The sequence below is a fragment of the Hetaerina americana genome, unplaced genomic scaffold, assembly GCF_022747635.1.
Source record: "Hetaerina americana unplaced genomic scaffold, ioHetAmer1.1.p SCAF_4, whole genome shotgun sequence".
Lineage (NCBI taxonomy): Eukaryota > Metazoa > Arthropoda > Insecta > Odonata > Calopterygidae > Hetaerina > Hetaerina americana.
This window is the reverse complement of record NW_027286985.1, coordinates 7,353,894-7,378,385: the sequence shown is the minus strand read 5'-3', so window position 1 is coordinate 7,378,385 and position 24,492 is coordinate 7,353,894. Positions and strand designations below refer to the sequence as shown.

At 37.5% G+C, this 24,492-nt stretch overlaps 1 protein-coding gene across 1 annotated transcript; it reads right to left on the bottom strand.

The window, feature by feature from the left end:
• Positions 1-1,872: 1,872 nt before the first annotated feature.
• On the bottom strand, positions 1,873-15,483 carry LOC139692026 (inactive selenide, water dikinase-like protein). Its single transcript, XM_071590037.1, has 7 exons — positions 15,082-15,483; positions 14,893-14,997; positions 14,660-14,808; positions 13,011-13,123; positions 11,795-11,988; positions 3,652-3,864; positions 1,873-3,081 (listed from the first exon to the last, which is right to left on the bottom strand). Exons 1-7 carry the CDS (start codon positions 15,347-15,349, stop codon positions 2,897-2,899), a joined length of 1,227 nt encoding a protein of 408 aa, XP_071446138.1. The 5' UTR covers positions 15,350-15,483; the 3' UTR covers positions 1,873-2,896.
• Between the last annotated feature and the right edge of the window lie 9,009 nt (positions 15,484-24,492).

Genomic DNA, 24,492 nt, shown 5'->3' with positions numbered 1-24,492 from the left:
TGTATATATGTATATGTATGTATGTATGTATATATATATATATATATATATATATATATATATATATATATGTATGTGTGTGTGTGTGTATATGTGTGTATATATATATATATATATATATATATATATATATATATATATATATATATATATATATATATATATATATATGTATATATATGTATATATATATATATATATATATATATATATATATATATATATATATATATGTATATATATATATATATATATATGTATGTGTGTGTGTATGTATATATATATGTATATATATATATATATATATGTATGTGTGTGTGTATGTATATATATATATATATATATATATATACATATATACACACACACACACATACATATAACCATTATTATACATACATATATTATAAATATATTATTGACCCAAACATTTACTTTCAAAATTATCTACTCTATGTGTCTCTGACTGATTTCCTTTAAAAACTTACAAAATTCATTCTAACGCACAACTCTTTCACACTTGACAATGGCATTGACATTCAAATTAAAGGTTGCACCATGGGAAGTAAATTCAGCCTTTCTTATGCCAATCTCTACCTTAGCCTCCTTCAACAAATTTTTCTCACCAGCCATGCCCTAAAACCCTAAGTCTGTCTAAGATATGCATATAGATATTATTCTCATTTCACAAAATTTCGTATGAAGTCCCTTTAAGCTTCATCTCTTTCCTTAACACAACATCCTCAATTTCCTTCACCTTTACTTATTAAATCACCCTTCTAGATGTCCAAATCCCCCCCCTCAATTACAAATTCCACACTGCAGTCCAAATTAAAACCATAAACAAAAAAATATATCTTCACTCAACAGTTGTCACCCTCGGCACACCAGTCAATCAATCCTGTATTTTATTTCTAGCCGATGCCTAAGCATCTGCAACAACCTGATTCCCTCAATGAATTCCCTTAAAGGCTTCAGGCCTCTCTTATCTGGGTGGTTACTTGAAATCCCTCCTGTACAAAAAAATCCTTGAACATAAATGTAACCCCAAAATGTCCCATTATAGGGAAAAAAACATGCCCTCCATTTGCACAACCTATTTCCTGCAGTCCCTAAAGCTTATTCTTGCACACCTTATCACCATTCCCTTCAATAGCTAAATAACCACAAACCTACGTTCCAAATGTCCCTCTTACATTCTTCAGACCATCAGGCCCCTTTTGAAGTTCATAGGGCCCAACATCAGGTAGCAAAAAAGAAAAACACACTTTCTTCAACTCCAAGATTGAGTTGACAGGTGAGAGTGAAATCACCTGGTTCCCATTTTGAGGTGATATTTACTCACTCAAGGTCAGTTCATCTCCAGCACTCCCTGCCATTTTCCAGAAAACTATGATACCTGGATTATACATATTGGAACATCTCAAGACATCACCCAGGTTGCAAACCAGTGCCCTGCAGTCAGTGTTTGAATTTCTCTCTCATTTAAAAAGGAAAAAAGATACTACTTGATACCACAGATGAAAATATCAATGGTAACACCAAAGCAAAGTGTCTTTCGATGACTATGATACCTTAAATCAATCACATTTGTATTTGTACGCACACATAAAAGGTTTGAGGATAATGTTGATGCATTAATCCTCAAATAGTTGCGACTTGTTAACGAACATTCACCTCCTGTTCTCTTGTTTGCCAGAAATATATGCTTCAGTGAGACTTGAAATATCTCAAAACATTAACCAAGCATTCTAAAAAATTTAAAATTAGTATCTTCAGGCCAAAAGTAATTGGCCAGACAGTTGCCCTATACATTTTGGAATAGAACGGAACAAAAATTATTGGATAATGATAAAAATTATCCAAAACTAATGAACTTAATAATCATTTTATTTAAAGGCACATTAGCAGAACAATCATTTAAGCCATCAATACAACCAAGTGAACCTCAAAGGATAAGGCCTTGATGAAACAAGTTTGTCTCACCCTTGTCATAAGCTTGATTATGTATTATGACAATTCTAACACAGCCTTTACTTTTAATGATAATATTAACAAATATGTTAAATATATACACTTAGTGTGATGGAAAATATCACATCTGATTAGGAATATGACAATAACCATAAAATGGTCCCAACATTATAATAGTTAAGGCATATAAAAAAACCCAAAAAAATTGAATCAGTGAAACAGCAATTAATACACACATCAGCAGTTACCACCTTCATAATATTGATATATTGATGACTCCTGTGTGTTGATGTATAGAGAAAGAACTTGATAAGAGATTAAAGGTAATGAATACACCATTTGGAAGTGTCACAAACACATCGGTACAAGAGAGACTGTTTGAATATGAGAAAAAAAACAGGTGAGGGAGGTTATTCCATTGAACAAAAGTGTCATGAGTGCCATTTTAGCAGTTAAAATAATGACATCAAAGGACACATAACTAAATTTCAGAAGAACTAAAGTGAATAAATGAATGCATGGCTTTGCAGGAGTATGCAACAGTAGAAAGTAATAAGGATATGCTGACCCACTTATTGGTTTAACATTTGAAACAGCATAGGGTAATTTTGGCAGCACTCATGGATTCAGTGCGATTGTCTCAGGAATTGTTGTAACTGCCCTACAAAATGAAAATGAATGGAAAACATATATTGTCTCACCCTATAATGCTATCTTAACTGCTTGAAGCTAGTCTGCCACTCTTCAAAATGTATGAGAAATGAAAATAAAACCCTTCCCGAACTATATCATTTTGCAATAAACATTCCTCATTTACAACCACTTACATTTCCAAGTAAAAATTCAAAATGCACAGTAAAAGAACCAATTATTTATTTAAGACAATGTGCACCTTAGTTTGCGCAAAGCAGAACTGGTAGGTCTACCACAAAAAGCCCTCTCTTTCCTTAGATGGCACTTCTATAACCCTAGGCTTCTCAATGATTCTCGCCGTTCTCATTCCTTTCTCTACAATGCCAATGATCCACGCCTGGTAACCTTCAGCTGCTTCGATTTCTTTGCAGTATTCTGCTGCCTGCTCCCTTGGCAAACAAATAAGCAAACCTCCTGCGGAAAAACCACATTTCTGCAATAAGTTTAACTGGTTTAGTCTCACAAATTATTATAGACATTCACACAAATAGCTACTGGAGAAGTGCAAATAATGGCAACTGCAAAAAAATTCTGATCAGTAAAGAAGATAGCGAGATAATAGTGATATTTAACCTCCTGTTACACATCACCCTGCATCCACCGATGATCTACCAGCACACAAACACCTCAGTGATAGAAGTCACAACATGCACATATTGAAGATTTCCTCAGAAGAATATGTATTTATGAACATTTGCTATAACTTTTGCAGCATTGTAAAACCTATTAGGTTTCATGATATTCTTGCATTCAGGATACCGTTTCATCCTTGGATGTCATTCTAAAAAATGAGGAGCTTCATAGCAAGTAGAATGAAAAACAGGCAATAGCCATTCTCAACCAAATTTGCAAAACTTATCTTTTGACAGGAACCTTTTCCCACAAGAAATTCTAACTAAAAAATTTTAATATCATCTAGAAATTTATTCAGCATAAAGCATATGATATCCATTGATATAAAACGGAAAATTAAGAAATCCTCACCGGATGTTTCAGGTGATAATCCCTGATGAAGCCTCAGAGAAGAACCACAGGTTTTTGCAACAAGAGCCATTTTGGCAATTACTGGAAGATTATGGATCACAAATGAAACTTCTCCAGTCTGATGTCTTGCCAAGTTTTCAGCATGGCCAAGTAGACCAAATCCAGTGACATCAGTCACACCATGCGCTTGATATTTGTGCAGAAGCAAAGCAGCTGAAAATGATAATCATAATTCAATTACTAAAAAAATATATAAAGAAACCATAAACACAGTAACCAACCCAAAGGTCAGTTTGGTAGGTGAAGGTAGAGTTCACCCAGTACTAAGCCCGACGGCATGTGAAATTCACACAACAGGGTAGGGAGGCCAGTTCCTTTTCCTGTGCCAGTTATGGTTTCCAAGGAAGATCTGGTACTTGAAAAATCACATAGCTTGGGTGGAGCTGCAAGTGCCCAGAGTGCCTTGCCCAGGAATCAAACCGGGCCCCCTCCAGTCAGCAGTCCAATGCTCTACCCACTGGACTACCGCGACCCCAAAACAATATATGTATTCCAAATAATTTTCATTGTTATATTCATCCATACACATAACAAAATGTCGAGTTTCGTAGGAGAAAGAGAGATTATATGAAATAAGAGGTATTATGGCTGGTTGAAAATAAATGGAAGCCTGATAGCATTCTGAAGTGAGCAATGGACGAGAACTTTACATTCTGGCGATCTTTTTTCAGACACCGATAATCTCTCAAAGACATTGCGTTACATTTAGCTGACTTCCAAGTAATGAAAGGCAAACGATGCAAATGAAAAAGAACTTACAACACAGTAAATAGATAACAACAAACATCTGCATAGGTGGTGGCATCCTTTGGAGACGGCACTTATGTCGACAACGACATAATGGGTCGATACTAATCATTTATAAAACAAGCCATGCTATTAATTAAGCTTTAACTTTCCTTTTCCTTTCATGCAGATGATTACAAGAAAAGTTATTGGAAAAATAGACAAAAATCCCAATTCCCCTCGTGGTGAAACTCCGTGTCAAGTGTGGCTCGACATACGAGCTGCTGCCATCGCCAAGCGTGTCAAGTCACACTTGACATCCGAGTGCAAAAGGTTAAGGATGACCTAACTCATTTTTATGATAAAACTATAGTAATCCTTGATAAAAAAAAGAAATTACTTATTTATTCTGATTTGCTTTTAACTTAAATTGCCAAATTGCCTGAGATTTGACAATAAAATAAAATTCGAAAATTTCATTTTCATGAGTTTTTCTTGAACAATTAGGTAAATATCTGCAAAGTTTAACGATTATATGCAATATGATATGAATTGAATGTAAATCTAGAAACCTAAATGAGTGGCCTAAAACAAATCTATAGCTTCACAGGAATGTGGTCGAAACAATATAAGCATAAACTACTGTACATACTTGCTTATAGGTCGACCTGTAAAATACAAAATTTCAATGAAAAAAATCAAGGGTCAACCTATAAACAAGAAGCATTCATTGTAAGTTCCTAAAGATGTCATTTAAGATACATTAAACATCCATCAGTTGGCATTCTATAATTCACTGCCATTACCACCATGTAACAATAATGTTATTTTGTTGATAATGGTCGATATGTCAAAATATTGATTAAATATAAATTGATGACTATGTGTAACATTGAAACTGTTAAATTACATCTCTCCTGGACTTGTTACTTGTGAATATGCATTTAACAAAAGTTCACAAGGTGTATTTATAATTGATGTACTGGAATTAGCATCGCAGCATTTAATATGCCAAATTCAAGGAAAAGGTAAGAAATACTGCAACAGTAACTTTTAACTGAATCATCTGTTACTGTGCATAGTAACGCAACTATTTCCCAGGATAAATCTTGGTCCAGCCAAATGATTTTTACATTTTGAAAAATTGTTGCATTACTACTATGATTTCATCTGCTTCTAAATATTTTTCAGGGAGCATTTCAGTCAACCTATAAATATATTCTATGCATCTTTCAGTCTATTACTGTTCCTATTCTGGCTCTCAGAATGCTCTTTTGAAATGACTAGTTGCATTGAATGCCAATATGATAAATGAGAAACCTGAACCTACAAGGTCTGTTCAAAAAGTATCGTGAATTGTGAATTTTTGCAGGTTACGTATATTTGATTTGCGATTTTTTTGTGGCGTTATGTATGGCACTTGTGTCTCTCATTAATGCCGAAAAGTTCGCCCATTTTGAATGTTCAGTTAATTGATGACAGCTGTTTCGGTTGGGCATGTTTTGGCTTGTCTTCGATTTTTGCCTGTTCCGAAAAATGTATCAAAGACTCTGTGTATCATACTAAAAAGAAAGACTCATACTTTTCCACAGATTTTATTATACGGTACAACGCGTTTGCGTTACAATGCGGCATCATCAAGTACCTGATGATGCCGCAAGTCAGTGAGACTTGTTGTACCGTATAATAAAATCTGTGGAAAAGTACGAGTCTTTCTTTTTAGTATGGATATTAAATACTTCCACGAAGTAAAGCCTGAAACAATAGAATAGACTCTGTATCAATTTTGTGGGTGAAAAACGAAATTAAGTGGGTGGATGCATTCCGATTGATGGCTGTGACATATGGAGAAGCTACCTTGGACCGAAGAATATTTAACGCTGGTACAAAATATTCTCAGAGGGTCGAGAAGATGTGAACGACGAAGAGCATGCTAGATGCCCGAGCACGTCAACAACATACAAAAACATTGATGAAGTGAAGACAATAGCATTGGCCAATTGTCGAATCACAGTTAAAAAAGTTGCTGAGGACCTAAACATATCGATTGGCTTGTCGTGCCATTTGATTTTTACCAATGATTTGGGCATGACATGCGTCGCCGCAAAATTCATACCAAAATTGCTCAATTTCGACCAAAAACAGCAACGCATTAACACTGCTAATGACTCTGTCCGCAACGACCCAAATTTGCTCCAGAGGGTCATAACTGGTGACCCTCTGTAGACACGAATCATGGGTTTATAGTTATGAAGTGGACAGTAACGCTTAATCATCCCAATGGAAGCTGCAGCACGAGCCTAGATCGAAAAAACCACGCCAAGTTCGGTTGAATACGAAAGTTTTGCTTACAGTTTTCTTCGATGGCAGGGTCGTGGTGCATCATGAGTTCTTGCCACGGCATAGAACGGTAAATAAGAAATATTACCTCCAAGTTATGCGCAATTATCACGAAGCAATCCACCACAAATGCCCAGATTTGTGGAAGAACAAATACTGGCTTTTTCACCATGACAATGCTCACACATCGAAGCTCTTGCGTGAATTTTAAGCCAAAAACAACAGATCAATGATGCTGCAGCCACTGTGTTCCCAGGCCCCCAAAAACATTTTCTTGTTCCCGAAACTAAAGAGGCCAACGAAAGGATGACGCTACGATAGACGAGATAAAGGCTGCATCGAAGGAGGTGCTGATTAAGATCACAAAAACATTGGCACAAGTGTAAAATATCTAACAGGGATTACTTTGAAGGGAAAAAATAGATATTCGTGAATAAATAATTTTTGAAAAAACAAAAAAGTCGTGATACATTTTGAACAGACCTCGTACAGTCACTTATCACCACCTCGAGAGCACATTTCCCTGGCCACATGCTCTAGCCACAACTTGCAGGGTATTCTTTAAGCACAATTATTCTTCCAGGTATTGCGATAACATAGAGCTAGGTCACTATTTACAAATATGATTAATGTACCTCTCAGGTTCAGGCAAGGTTGAGTGATTAATGTGAATGACCTGAGTGCTGGGTCCAAATCAATTTTGGTCACCTTCAATTCCTGAACGGGGCTTTCTCATTCAAAATATTCTACCTATTTAAAGGTAGGTTTGGGATGTGTGCCACTGACTTTTTACTTATTAGTACCATGAGGACCTTTTTTTTGGCCTTACATTATTCCCTTCTTCAGCAATTCATAACTTCTGCTCGCCTCCGTGCTGTCCAAAACCTACTTTCCTCCTTCCAATACCCCACGTACCCTACATTCTCCATTCTACTGCAGCCACACTACCTTTCAATATTTTCCCCATTCACTTTTCTAAACCCTTTTTTGATTGATTTCAATAGTAATTTCCTCTCTTTGCACACCCTATTTCAAATGTGAGTTTGTCTTTCTCTTTATCCAACTTATTTCCACCATTATCCACCTAGCCCACATGGCAAAATCCTCCAATACATGCACATACTACTATGTCCAATAAATATGCAAACTGAGGCTATAAAAACTTTATTTTGCAAAATTTAATCCACATCGATTTTGTCCCCTTCAAAGTACTCTCCACTCATTGCTATGCACTTATTCCATCTTCTTTTCCATTAATGTATAAAGCACCCTTGGAAGTCCTCAGCAGTTAGACTTGTTAGTTTTCCCGTTGTTTCTTGCTTTATTGTGTCCACATCTTCCCAGTGATGTCCCCTCATCACATTGTTGCATTCTGGAAAGAGTAAAAAGTAGTAGGGAGCGAGATCTAGCGAATAAGGAGAATTATAAAGGATGGTGATTGAATTTTGTGACAGAAACTGGTGACCAATCAATGCTGATTGTGCAGGTGCATTGTCATGGTGAAGGATCCATCCATCACATTCGGTCAAAATAGTATGCACAGTTAATTTTCCTGAATTCAGTTCATCAGCTATCATTTGGAAAGTTTTTTCGACGAGCTGTAAGGACAAGGGACCGCACACGATCAATGCTGTCGTCAACATAGATGGTTGAAGGTCATCCCGGCCTTGCATCATCCTTAGCATCTTGTGGGCCATCTTTTAAGTGCTCAATCCACTTGAAAACGGATATTTTCTTTGGAGTAATATCACTGTAAACAGCTGTCAATATTTCAGTAATTTCTTGATAACTTTTACCGCACTTCACCAAAAACTTGATGTTGATTTGTTGCTCCGCGATTTCATCAATTTCCATTTTCGACAAACAGTAAAAACAAGGACAACAGAAACTGACACCATTCGCACAGCTCAATGATCTGCCAAGCACAGACTGGTCATTGGGTCTCAATGAACTAGCGCTGCAAGTGGGCTGGGCTATATAGTCCACATCATAGCCACCAGATTGCACCAATTCGCGAATTTATTGCACATACCTCAACGACCAGATCTTCAGAGTCACAAAACACTACACTCCTTATGAAAGTCAATCTTTTCCCACATCTTCACTTAATGTATCAATTATTAATTCTCTTCTTCCAGCAAATGCTTCTTTTGCTCATGCAATTATCCTAATGTTCCTGCAACTTTGCCCCTTGCTTGCTGTGACTCGCATTACTTTTATTTCCTAGTGGTTAATCCTCATCCCATAGCTCTTGCATTTAAAGCACTTAATAGTAACTGTAACCCCTTGCCTATCAGACTCTTATTGCCTATTGCATACCTGCTTAATCATCTCACTACCCACTTTCATTTGCAATTCAAGTCCTTCCCACACTACCCAGCATCTCCTCACTACGTAGTATTTCCTCAGCATATGAAATAGTAAAGAGCAGTATCTGCCTGAAGCAGTATCAGTACCACACTTTACTATATCACTCCAGGGCTTGATATGTAAGAGAAGACAAATCTGGTCCATTTCAGAGACTTTCCTATGGGTTTGACCAAGGAATTCACAACAGAAATCTGTTAAACATAGTGAAGAACTTCAGTTAAAAGACATTTTCACTACACAGTCTCTTACTCCTCTAGCAAACCATCTTCTGAAAGTTTCATTCTTTGCTTAAGCTTGAAAAATAAACTGGGTAGATTTAGGAAATATTTACACGAAGTGCAGAAATGGACTAACAAATGAGCACCTTAACAACCTTGTAATAATTTAATAACAATGTATTCTGCAGAAACAATTAGTAATCTATCAGCATTCTTAGTAAAGTAATGGATTCCCTCATATGTAGAAAAATCCCTTGATAGTGGGACTGGGTTAAAATGTCTGAAGAGAAAATGCCTCAATATCAAAAGGATAATAACTGCGGTGTTTAATCTAGTCTAGAACAGATAAAATATTATTAAGATAATAGGAAAAAATAGCATTAAGATATAATAACAAACTACTCTATGGTGGTAGTCATATCAGCATTGAAACTGTTTCAGAAGCATTTTGGAGTACTGAAAGCATGTTATAAATTCATTATGGGTCTGGTGATCCAAGGATATGTCCAATGATGCATAATTTGTGTCTATGTTAATCGACGTTCTTCCAGTCAGAATAAGAGTTCCTTTCCATTTTAAAAGCTTATCTTCAATCCCAAAACGATATAATATTCTTAACTTAACGTGGATATATGTATCTCAATAATGTACAATATTTGCCATACATTTTACAGAAAAACTTTCCTTAAGTCAGGCCAATACATAAATAAAGCGATTAGAGTTAAAGTAACATGAGGACTTCATAATAAATTAGATTCACACAATTTTAATACATTCATCAAAAATTTGTTTTATTCAAGCTATATGATTTTTTTTATATCATTTCTTCCTGGGAAACCCTCCCTGTCCCCTACTATGATGTGTTAAATTTAACACACCTATTAAGTGAGCTCTTAAAGTTTCATGCAAAAAACTATGGTGGTTTTGAAGGCAAACATGATGTAAAAATGAAAATTATGATGCTTACTGAAAAATTTTCATGCTGAAACTTGCATTTTCAATTCATTCAATCTCCTTCTTGTCATTAGGATGACCAATAAAAGGTTAACTGCTTCCATCATAACTTAGTGGAACATTTTCATATTCAAATGATGACGTACCAACTTGTTTTTTCACCAAGGTAATTTTTCTGATTTAGAGCAAAACAAGGTGGGTTTTGTAGAAGATTTCCATCACCTTGTGCAGTTATAGGACATGATCAGGTTTACATATTGCAATTAATGGGGAGGAGGATGAGAGATGTCATTAGGTGAATGGTTTAAGTGGACAGGTAAAGAAGAGCATGAGTTGGCTACCCACACTTGGAGGTGCACGGAGGGTGAAATGAATAGAGTGGACCAAGGTGGTGGGGGACCGTTGTGCAATGCCTATTTGCCGTCCCAGTTTGAGATGGGGAGAATTAGAAATGTATAGAAACTCTGTAAGCACTATCCTCTTCTCCACAAGGTTCTTAAAAATTTAATTTCTTCTTAAGAGTCAAACCTCTCAGGCACTTACACTTTCAGTGTAAAATCTTAGGTTTCAAGGTGTTTGGCAAGTATGTAAGTGTCATTCAAAGATTGTACATGGAATTTGCAATACATTGAGGTTAATATGCCCAATTCAATGAAATATTTCACAAGAAAATAGCTATTCAGCATATTTCAAAGAAAAAATACATAAATTCAATAGAAATCACAAAATATACCAAAATTTTAATTCCCCACAATCCTAAAAAATGAGCTCAAGCATTTCCTCCATTTTCATCCCACATGCACACACACATTAATTGGGTGCAGTCGTAGGAAGACATGCATTATAATCTGAGCATGGTAATAAATCAGAAGTCAAGAATCTCACTTTCTTATTTAATAGATTATTATTAGCAACGATGATCTGGAATATTGAATGAAAAATTACAAATTCAGCCTGTTGTCCTTTAATAAATGTCAGGCACCTACGTTGCCATGTTGTGTTGAAAAGGATAAAATTAAAACGAATGAAAAATTTTTCCAGCATGTTTTCTTAACACTTTTCCAGGTTTTACCAATTTATAATTTTCCAGGTAGGTGACAGCCCTCTTGCATTGATTTTGCACAACAAACTTAAAAATCCTACTCCAGTGTGTACACTGAAATTTGAGAATTCTTGAGAAGTCCAGCAATATGAAAGCTCGCATGAAAACAAGAAAAATTACTACAATTGAATCAGTACATTGAGTCCTGCCCTGCATTGGGGGAGCTTATATGTTAATTCACACGGGGGCAGTCATACAAATAATAAATAATATTTTCCTAATAACATACACTTGTTAAACCAGAGCTGGAAAAAGCCATGCCACCACAAATTTAGACCCATTTCTCAACAGGCTCAAACTAGTGGTTTCAGGTACTTTTACTCTTATGAAAATCCTCCCAACAATTCACAAATATATACAAAAATATAGTCACCAGTTTGGTTAAGACGCGCCATGGAAGACATAGCACGTGCATAGGCAAGTTTGCAATCTTTGTCAGTAATCACAGAGCGGAGGCGTCCCCAGCGTTCCCCTTGGGCATTGAACCACTGGTATGTTAGTGTAGCTACAGTGGTTCCTAATGGTTTGGTCAGCACCAGAACATCTCCTACGGCTGCATTTCCAGGCCTAGTAACATGGAAAACAATCAAACTCCAGAAACATTGAAAACTCAAGGACTACTACGCAATCAATACAGATTACAATACAAGAGCTGAATCAATGAAGAGAATAAATATTATATGCTCAAATATATTCAGCCAGGATTTCTAACTGGACAAGGGAGATATAAAAGTGAGGGGTCAAAATAAATGAAAACAGTAGAGTCCATGATTTCATGGTAAAAGGCCAGTATAATAAAAAAAAAGTCGTCAATAAACCAAGTTAAATAAAATAGATTTGCCCAAGGAGAAAGGGACAGTAGCCCTTACCCTCTCAGACATACAGTTAACCTCTGCTTTAAATATTAATCCATTCAACAGGATTTAATGTAACAGGATTTATTGTATTGTATATAACATAAAACAAACCCAATATGCGAGCCCTTCCATACAAATATAATCAGTTACACATGACACAGTTTGTCTAAAACTAATTACAAGCCTTGTTTTTCTTTTCTTGAAGTAAACTGATGTAATTACTTTGCAACAGTGGAATTCCTGTGCAATGATCAGTTTGTCGACAGAACTCTTCCATGATTCAAACTGGCATGTGGATGAAAAAAAATGGCTGCCAATCATCGGGCATTTCTGTAAGATTCTAGATATTAAAGACTACTAGATAACCTAATTATCACACTTAGTCTTCTGAATTAACCCATCCAGGCTTTCAAAGCTCATTCTCCCTCAGAAGCTGGCCTCAGGACGGTTACTATATTATTGTAAATTGTTATAATATTTTTAAGCATAATGAGTCAACAGAAAAAGTTCACACGGGTTTATAGCAGGGTGGACCACTTCAACTTTATTTCATCAAGCCCAACAACTTAGAGAAGAAAATTTGCCTTCTAAAGTGCTAGCTGTTTATGTCAAATTCCCACAGAATCAAAAAAGTCATCTCCTAGGTATTTTTTTATCTAAGAACAAAGCATGAATGCCATTTATCTGAGAATACAGTTAACTTCACCACTGCAAATCCAATATGTAACTTACATGATGATCTCAGACTCGGAGCACACTGAAGAGGCAACTCCACCAATGGTGCACCAAGGATTCATTACAGTCTGACCACCAGTTATCTTAACGCCAGCCACCCGGGCAGCATCCTATATGCACAGGAAGACATACAGGGGCAGATTAATACACTTCCGATATGCAAAATCAAAGTATATGTTCCTTACTTTTGCAAAAAAAGAATGAGCAAAAACTAAAGATCAAATGAAAATGGTCACAAACCATTTGCTTTATCGTAGACTTTTCCAATTTAAATTCTCTGTCAAAACAGAAGTGACTTCTTCAGAAACCACATCAATCACTTACAAGTTGAGAGTTGACGAATGCAGCACAACTGTTGCCCAGATTTTCTAACAGTAATAAAATCCATTCACAACACTGGCAGAGATTTATATTTTCAAAGCAAAAATATAGAATAGTACCGAATAAGCTCACACGCATGTCATGCAGATAGAGCCACTTAGAACACACATGCAGACAGGCCAGGAGTCACTTCGCAGAATTCGATTTTGAACAAGCTCCTATTTTTCTCTACTCGTATTGATTTTTACTTAAAAAAGTGATTTTTAATGAAAACATGAGTTTTCATTTCATGTTATTTTTTTACAAACCATTTTTTTAAGGGCTGGGTAATTCCATGTCAGCATACCAAACTAAGTTTAAAAATCCAAATCAGGTTTTTCCGAAACTTTTTCATTATCTGCCCACAAATGCTACTACCATCTAAAATTCATGTTTTTTTTCTTTTTGATGATGTAGTTTCATAGGGCTTCATTCCTATTTTTAACACAACCATGAAGTTGAATACAGTTCAGAATCATACATCAAACTGTCATAGCTTTATGAGACACCATAGCTTAATTCGTTTTTAATTGTATTAATTTTTTAAGCATGAAAAACATTACTGCATTGAGAAATTAATCATTCACTGGAGGAGTTGCCAAATATTTTTAATGGAATCTTTAGATTTTTGTCGCATATGGCTTGGAAAATACATGACCTACTGAGTATAAATTATGAATTGATACCATCCCTAATGGCGCCTTAATGAAGGGATACCATCCCTTAGCTGTCAGTTGCCTCCCATAAAAACCACTACTACTTATGAATTGATCAACTTGGTGGTATTAGTTTTTGAAGTAAATTGCTTGAAAATTGTATTTGGTGAGCTCCATAAGATATGTGCATAGCAGTCCAGTTTTACACATCCATACACATGTTGCATCATCATGAACTATACCGAGTGGCAAGACCTTCAAGAGTATCAATATAAGATGATTATTTCTTTTACTGGTGGCAAGGGTTAATATTGGAAAATAGAGGACTCAAAATTCCAAACAAACTGAGGATATTTTTATATTGAGCAATAATTGTAAGGACAACTTTTTCTACCTTAAAATGCGTTCAGCAACAACAGAATTTCGTCCATTTAATATTTATTTTCACTTAATACTTTAGTTTTCAATTTCAAATTGTAAATAATTTGCTCACATACATCACTTGAATATTAGTGTACTTATTGTAAAAGGACAGTGAAGGAGAAATTGGTCAGGCTACAGAATTACTAAACATTGGTTTTTTTTCAACGGTCAAGGTCAAAATTACTAATTACGAAAAAATGAACTAACCCGAAAACCAGTCATCATAAGGGGGATGACTGCGTCTCTCTCTTTCTCTGTCATTTTCGTGGATACGCCAAGAATCATTAACATGTTGTCAACCTGGGTAACCCCCATTGCATACACATCACTGAGAACGTTGGCACATGCTATCTTTCCTGTAAATGGCAAATGAACATTGAAAAAATATATATCATTACCTACTTATATAAAAACATACATATCTCTCAAAGTAAACCTACCCATAATGTAAGGATCGTCGATCAAAGGATAAAAGAAATCAACTGTTTGAACCAAAAATAAACCAGGGTGCCTTAGAGGAGTGACAGAAGAATCTAATCCGATTCCTGAAAATTAACAATTCCATAATTATTCGCATACCCCAAAACCTACGGTACATCAATAAAGGCAGGGCCAGAACATTTTTTTACCAATTCCTTTCGCCCCCTCAATACTTTCTGAAGCGTCTGCTTCAATCCCCTCCAGCAGTTTCAATAAAACTGCCTGGGGGACTTTACATCCTCATCCACGAAGATCGGCGAACTTGGTCAGTCGAAAATCTGCTGTGAGATCATGTGAAAGAGGATCAAACGGTTGATGTTCGCCCCAAAGACGCTCATCGCCCACCAGCGTTATTTCTGCTTGCTTAGCAGCTTCTACCGGCACTTGAGTTGTTTCAATCAGCTGAGGCTCACCCATTGTTATTTTCACGGCCAGATAAAAGCAGGTAATTAGACTAAAATGTATCCCTGAAAAACTATCAACCAAGCGGTACAGTACTTTACAAATTACGCCGATATCGCAATTCACAAAATCTTGTAAGGAGATTTCATCACGATTGAGCTTGAGCACGATAGGTCGATATAGTCGATATGCATGTTGGCAGCACCGGCTGCAATCGGTATATCACTATCATAGTAGGGGAGAATTACGAGACTTTAGTTATGTTTAAGTCAATAAATAAATATGTGAACACGTAATTCCAAATCAGATTCAATTATTATTTTCATTTCTTGTCTGGATCGTCTAGAACCATTGAACAAATCGACGAAAGCGACTGTAAGCAACTGAACTGAAAGAAATTGGCGGAAATTTTCAAAATGGGTAGCAAACAAAATTTATTTTTACATAATTCACGTACTTTTTATTTTAATGCAATGTGATAATTACAACTTTCAGTAATCTTAAGTGCTTATTGATTTACTTATCAATTGTGTTCATTAATACCGAAAAACTGCTGGTTAAAATTACACTAAGTATTATTCATTTTGGGTGCTTCAAAAAATATTGTCTATTAAAATAGCATGTCAAAGAGGAAAAATTATTGAACATGTTTTAGCAAAGTGCTTAGCGTCAAGTATCTACTCCTAATTACTTACATCAAACTGTCACTGAAAAGAGCGTGGGCTTGCAAAGGTAATTCCTAATTTCTTGCATCATACATCACTATTAACATAATTTTTAGCGTCTCCCATGCCTATCATTTGGTATAACATGCACGTGAAGCGCGGCGGGTGTACTTGAAAATAAAGTAAAATTGCGGGTGGAGCAAACCCTATACAACACTCACCTTGGGGAGGAAACAGAGGAGAGGTGGTAGTAGTAGCGGGCATAGAAAAACTTCTGTGGGGGTGGCCATTTTCAGAATTGAAAAAAAATATGACTTACTTTTCTCCTAAAAAGAAAGTTTAAAGTCACGTTAAATTTGAAACATGTTGCACTAAATTATACCCGCAACACACCCTATGATGCATAATTTTAAGGTAGAGAGGATAACAGTTATGAAAAAGTAGTAAAAGGCATGCATGTAAACAATTTTTATTTTCGCCAAAATATTCTCCAGGAGGAGACTTTCATTCTTAACAACTTACTAATATTTTTATTAAAATAAGGGTTTTCCTTTGTGAATATAGTAAACAGTTTGAAACACTAATCATCATTTTATGTAAGTGTATATATAAGAAGGCATGTTGCATCTTATATATATCACAGTAAATATGAATTTGGCCCCGACTAGACCTAAAGTGTGAGGGCCCGTTGGGCAAAAATTGATGTTAAAAAAAAAGATAATAAAAAAAATAATAATAATATATCAGATAAAAGCAATAAAAAAAATAATAATAATAAATTTATATATATATCTAAATAGATATAAAAAAAAGTATTTCAAGAAAAAAAAACAAAGGAAAAAAAATATATACATTATATATACACAGCTTAGACCAGAGTGTTAAAAAGCTAAATTTAAGTTTGTAGAATCAGAAAATGTTATCCCGTCATGTTGACGAGTTTTGGGCAAATTGTTCCCGCCCTTAAATTAAGTTAATTTTAGTTCTTGCATAAATTTAAGGCCAATTGCCAACCCACTAGTGGTCCTTCTTTCAATTTCTCCTTCACTAACACTGGAAAGGTACACGTTCGTCATTTACACTTTCGTTCGCCATTGTTTCCCATGTGCCAATTGCACAACCACTGACGCTGAAGGGGTGGACGTTGTCTCACCGAAGCAGCATTGAAAACGAAGGGCAAATGCCCAGACAATAGGGATTCTGGTCTGGTCTTGAGAAATAGCCCCCAAAAATTTCCCCCCCCCCCCCGGTGGATGCGCTCCTGTGAGAGCGTCGATTCTGGCCGGGAGAGGATTCCATTAAACCAGAGCCACGGAAATGGAAAAATCATACAGTCATCTTATCCACCTCGGTTGTATCCTCACATGTTGGGCGTAAGTTGGATGAATCACTTTCTCATGACAAAAGAGAAGGAATCGGATTGGTGCGGTGGTTTGAGTACCACCTCCACACTCGAAGGCCAAGATTTGAATCAAGGCAGTAGCGGAATTAAAAAAATATCCAATTCCGTACATAGGATGCAGGTATGTAGTTCAAATGGGATAGTACGCCATCCGTCGCATGGAACGTTGAATTGTGTGTGAAAACCGTCGTCATGAGTCCGCTAATGTTGATGCCCAGTTTCTTTCCACCCAATCCCCAACCTGCCTCATCCATTCTCTGAAAATTCTCCCTCTATCAAATTACCCTGATCCATCCCTGATAGCGCAGATGAAGTTGTCGGTCGCTTCCACCTCGGAAAACAACTACAATTACTACCCCCCCCCCCCCCCGGTAAAGTATACGTTTTCTGTGACATGCCAAGGTTGACAGAATGAAAAATTAGAATATTGTACAAACTATGATCGCAATCGCATTTAACACATGTCATGGCCACTAACAATATTTTTATAACAGCTAGCCTCATGTTGAGAAATGTGCTCTCTCCTAAGAGCAATCGGTGAGAGAGTGGTGTATAGCTAAATCCTTTTGGGAAATACCGCACTTTTTAAAAACTTTAGTTAAAACTTAATCATGACCTCTCTCTCCTGACTGATGGATAAAGAGAGAGTCACAGAGGAGGGAAGGAAAATTTTACCTCTCATCACGAGATAGCCTAATTTTTATCTGAAAATGTATTGACAAGTAAAAAAACTCCTCAGATCAATTTTTCAGTTTAACGGTTACTATTCGCTACCTCTTTGATGATTTAATATCCCTATATGGTATACTGGAGCCAGAGAGATAACCTGCGGGTCTCATGTAAATATTTATTTCTTCAGGATAACACATTTTTTAATTTGATTCTTTCAAATTGAAGCATGAAATAAATAATTAATTAAATATGAATTCGAATTGCCTTTCTTAAAAATTATAAAATTGCACATTTTCTTCGTCCCCGTAAACTTTTTTATTGACGGAAAAAAATGAACAAACAAGCACCCCGTGAACGAAAAGAACAAAAGCTCACATTCCGCAGATCGTTATCGAGTCCAAGTTTACATGTAGAGCACTTCACGATCGTGACTTCCTACAAAATAGCTTAGCATAAAAAGATGTAGACATCGCGCTTATTCAGTTATTCTTAAGAATATATCTAGTTCCACGTTTACTCATCAGTTCCCGTGTTTCTTTAAAAAAAACTGGACGAATGGCCATGAGATTAAACCCGGGTGAGTGATTCTTCTATGCATCCTCAGCTAAGCCAAAACGTGATTTTTTTAGGTCACGGAAATGGACTCTAAATCTATAGCCAGAATAATAAAAACGTGTAAGATGAGTCCCTGAATATATTAATTTCGTTGACGGTGGAGATAAGAATCATATTACCTCTGCTCTTATCAAATGAACGGAATTGGACTGAATATTGTTGTGGTAGCCTTCCAATCTTGCCAATTCACTATGCATTCGCCGCGCCCGAGCTAGATTTCTCGCGAGAGAGCTTCTAATAACCATTCCAAGACATGCTAACCTACGATGTAGGCATCAACGATTAACCCCACCGATCTAATGGTATTTTTCACTTTCAGATGTCACCATTTCAGAGCGCGACGTCGCCCTGGGGACCGGTCGTCAGTTGGGGACGACTTCATTGTTGTGTGCCAAGATCGGCGAGAGGAGGGAGCTGGGACGAGTGTGATTCGCGATTCCTCGATCCCTTCTCGCCAGGAGAGGACGCGGTCACGTTCTCCGTTGGTAAGTTGATGCTTTATGTTGGCCACGCTCGAGGAAAGAATATGGTGGTTCGGCCCAAGATGAGGATTGTATTTTTGATTGGTAGGAGATAAATATTATCTAATGAATCCTGGTTCCCAAACATGGAACCCCCGCAGGAGAAAAACTGAGGCCATCAGAATTGATTTTTCCCCAGTGATACGAGTCATAAGTTCACATTTTACGCAGAATTAGTCTGAAGTCATCGAGGATACCTCTGGTAATTCCTCAGTTTCTGATATTTTAAACGCATAATCGGTGGACGAGGTAGGTAAAATCACAACAAATAATAAAGATAGTTTGCACAAAGTAGGCGATATTAAGCTTTGATAATGAACCTAAGGCTTTTGAAATGTGGGTGTGGAGAAGGATGGAGAAAGTGAAATGGACAGAGAAGAAAACAAACGAGGAAGTACTTGGTATGGTGGGCGAAGAGAGGGGTTTGTTGGGAGAAATCCTATGGAGGCAGGAAAAGTGGATGAAGGGGGAATTGGCTGGCAGTGGGATGCTGAAGGCTGTAATTGAGGGGAGAATGTTAGGCAAACGAGGAAAGGGAAGGAACAGGATAGGGATGTTGGACGGGATGAAGGGAGGAAGAAAGTACTCAGAGATGAAGAGGGACCTGATGTAGAGTGGGACGTTGTGTTTTGCTGGGGGTCACAAATTGTTGAATTAGTAATTTTGTCCATCCAAAAACCTACCTTAACCGTTATATTACCTAATAATAATAATAAATGAACCTAATTCAATATAATTGTGTGCCTGAAGGCAAAATTTAAATTAAAGTATATCATTTGTCATGCATTATGCCACCAATTGTGAAATATTATAGCAGACTTCCACGGTCCCTCAAATTGGACTGTTAGATGTTTTAAAGCTCATATTTTGTAGATGATGGTGATGGAAGTTTTATCCCAGACTGATTGTAAAGAGAGAAATTGAATTTCTGTGTTTTTAAGGTGTTCCCACAGCCAAGTCTACGTTGCATTTTGAACACTGCACATTAACTCGTCAGAAGATAATACAACACCCATACCCAACGCGGGAATCGGACCCTATGGGACTAACCGGAAATCGGATATTAACATGCATTTTCAAGGTATTACCTTTTCATGAGCTCCAATATGCATACCGAATATCTTGACAATAAATAATTCGAACACAAAATCAAATCCTCTTCAATTAATTTCCCTCAAGACTGCTTTTACTCCGCTACAAAGATAATATCACGCCGTAGACAATCCAAGAAAATGTATCGCATTAATAATACCGTTTCCGGAATTAATTTGGCCTTCGCGCATGAGGCAACGCCGCCCGCGGGGCTAACAGCTTCGGTGCATATCTTCCCCTCCGCTATTAGTAGTGCGACACATTGAATGAAGTAAGCCGTTGGAGGACTTGCAGGGCACTATGTAGAAACTGCACCCCTTCAGAAAATGTGTTTTGTACACACTGTAGATATCAGTAACAGGTGACTTCTACCCTTACCTAAAAAACCAACCCTTGTTATAGAGTGCTTGTATGGAAAAGGGGAACAAAGGAACCTCAGCAAAGGGAAACGAAAAGATAATGTTGTGTTTTGGGGCAAGGAAGGCGATTATCAAATAGAAATAGATAAATACACAATTGTAAATGTAGAACAGTTTACTACACAGAAATACTTAGAACATTATGTGTGGCTGGCTTAAAATGAAGGGTATTAAGGCAATTGTCTTGGAAATTCCTGATAAGAAGAAGAGAAAAATATTGGACACCTTATGTGGCGAAAATTAAGAATAGAAAAGTAAATTTCGGAGGACATCAGAACAATGCACAATGGAAAAAGAAAAAATATGACTCGGAACAAGATAGCTAGGGCCTCTGCTAAGAATCACCCCAGCTTTGATTAACAGTAATGCTGATAATGTTATCTCTCGGCGGAAGGACCTGACTGGAGTAACTAATGTCGCGCTTCAAACCCGCCTTTGCACGGATATAGTAACTATCTAAATTGATGGGAGATACGGTAAGATACTCTGCTGCTTGAATGGCTAATACACATCAAATAACGAATGACAACTATCTTTGCCTCCTACCGTAACCAAATGACCACGTCCTTGAAACACTTCAGATACTTCCAAGAAGGATCAAAATATGAAATAAGGAGTGATCCCATCTTGGGAACCCTTCCACTCGTCAAAGCATTGGTTCCTCGTTTCACTGGCAGAGTTATCCTCCCATTGGAGAAAGTAGGGTGGAGAAGCAATAAGCACAAGGGAAGCAATAGGAAAACAACTGAACAAGCAGGCTGGAACGTGGGAGGAGTGAATCACACGAGTACCCAGGGAGTGGGCTCTGCTAGTTCGTCTACATCTACATAACACCCTGCAAGCCGCCGCAAGGGTGTGTGGCGGGGGTTGTTGGCCTCCACTGTAAAAGAGAACAAAACCACATGCAAAATCAACACATCCACGCAAACCTACACCACAGTGGCATATACATTCATGCAAAAACCCTTTCAACTTATACGCATGCAAATACATATACTATACTATCAACTTACAAACAATTGAACCTTAAAATGTAGTAAATATTTGTCCAAAAATGTGCAAGCTAGAATTTGAAAAGAAGGCGAAATTCCTCTACCACATGGATGTGCAGTATACAACGGTCTCCTACCCCAAGGACACAGGTAGGGAATGTGACCCATTGCTGTAAGTAGCGGGAGGGTCCCTCCTCAGAGAGACGAGGGATTTGTGTTCATCTATGTTTGTGTTTATCAACATAGTTAAATATTTTAAAGTAATTGAGAAAAGAGCGTAAAAGGGGCTGAAAAAATCCTGTTGATAATAAAGTGGTAATAACACTTGTGCGTTCATACGGGTGAATCTTCTTGGATATATGCTGTGCCTAGATCTACCTTCGTGAGAGATCAGACTTGGAGCTTTCCAAGACTCACACAACAGAAATAGGTATCTTCTCCTTTGATGTTGTATTTCCCGCAAAATGTTTCCTCCTCCTTACTCGCCGTGAAGAATGTGGTGAATTCTTTCCCTCGTAATCTCAATTAATGAAGCATCGGATAGTGCGTCATTCCATTGAGGAAATGTTTTGTCTGCTCTAGAAATCTCACCTTAAATATTATACTTTACTAGGTAACGTTTTCGTGAAAGTTAAAAGACAGGAACATTCTCATGCCATGATTCAGCCTGGTCGTATTTATGGTATTTTCTTCGGTCGATGCATTACCTCGCATTTTTATTTATAACTTTTTTCCAATAGTCTTTCGAATTTTACTTTAAACGTTGATTTTCGCAAGCGTATGTATGGAACGCGGTTTTTTACGGCGTGGAAACAAGGTCCATGAAGCAGAATGATAGGCATAGATTGGAGGCTTTTGAAATGTGGGTGTGGAGAAAGATGGAAAAGGACAATGGGACGGAAAGAAAAACAAGCGAGGGAGTGATAGGCATGGTGTGGGAGGAGATGTATGCTGGGAGAAATCAAAAGGAGGCAGGGAAGATAGATGCAGAGCAATGCAGAGATTGGCAATCGCATATTGAAGATGTAATAGAGGAGAGAATGTCATGCAAGCGATGAAAGGACAACACTAGGACAAGGATGTTGGATGGAATGAAGGGAGGAAGGAATCATGCAGAATTGAAGAGGGACCTAGTGTAAGGTTTGGATGTCGGCTTTTGTTTTGTTAAGAGAGACAAGGGAATTGTCGCTGTACCGTCCGGTAGCTTCTGTCCATCCAAAACCTACCTTAGCCCATAGAGTGCCGATGATAATGTAATGTGCTTCCGGCTGAGGTATGTGCAATTACTTCCTGACGTCAGGCTTACACATTTTCTACCTGCGGCGTCAGGAGTCAGAAGTTGCATGACCCTAGTCTGATAAAGTTTTCTCCTTCTTGCTTTCCAGGTCTACATGACTCGTCTTATGGTGGCGGTTTATCGCATAAATAGTTTAGGTTCATTTTTATTCCCTCCTATTTAATATAACTGATAAATTCCGTGGTGGGTAAATCTAACGTTTCAATGCAACAATTTCAGAGCGTAAAAATCATTCGCCTTGACTGGGACTCGAACCCAGATCCCTCAATATCCGGTCGAGTGCTTTAGCCACTTAAGCTACCGAGGCGTCCTCTTAAACTCTGAAATTTTGGGGCTTTTAAAGGAACTAGATGTTATGACGAAATACCGTACATACAATGTCACATGCATTCGTAGTCGTGCGCGAGGCGCCACTGTCCACGAGGTTAAAGCCAACTTTAAACACTTATGGTGTTTTCCCTTTGACAAATTCCAAAGAAACTGCGGGAGATGCAGTCTACGAATGCAGACTACGAATGCATGTGACATTGTATGTACGGTATTTCGTCATAACATCTAGTTCCTTTAAAAGCCCCAAAATTTCAGAGTTTAAGAGGACGCCTCGGTAGCTTAAGTGGCTAAAGCACTCGACCGGATATTGAGGGATCTGGGTTCGAGTCCCAGTCAAGGCGAATGATTTTTACGCTCTGAAATTGTTGCATTGAAATGCACATTAGCGGATGACTCCGTTAAAAGTTACTGTTGCGGCATCTCCCGCAGTTTCTTTGGAATTAATCTAACGTTTGTTTAAGGCTAACATGCACAGATGTGCACCACTATCCAATTCGTTTTCAGGGTTTTTATGAGTATGTTTTCCCCCTTTCCCTCGCCCCTTAAATACAGTCTCTCTCCCATATTCCATACTCTTTCCCCATGGTGCTTGCACCCCCTGCCACGCAATATTTTTGGAGGATCGCGGGATACTTATTTAGATGTCAAGCCTAAATTTCCAACATTGCTTTTGTCACAGGTAGGCCATGGTTATGAAATTCCTTAAAAGAAGTGCGCCAAAAGTGAATTAGTCGATTCGAGGATTAGGGAAAGCTATAAGAAACTGGAATTTACGTTAAACGAAAAAAAATCCGCAACACTACATATTCCTTCCGCGATTATGACTCGGGTTCGTGCTATCGTGAGATTCACGTTAAGCGAGCATCTGTATCGAATTACCATTTACAAATAGCTGGGCAGTTTTTCGCAGGTTTTTTTCATCTTAAAAAGCCACCAGCCGCAGGAGATAGGACCATAATCCATTTGTTTACCTCGGAACCGATAGGCGCTCTTGTGCTGAGCAGCTGTCAACGGATTGAGAGCTTATCCTTTTGCTTTCAACCCGCAGCTCAAACGCGAAGAACTACCGCGAGATTGCCTCCACACATTCTCGTCTCTTCATCATCCTTGGAGTTTATCTCGTTGCATGGACATAAATGGACATCAAATCATC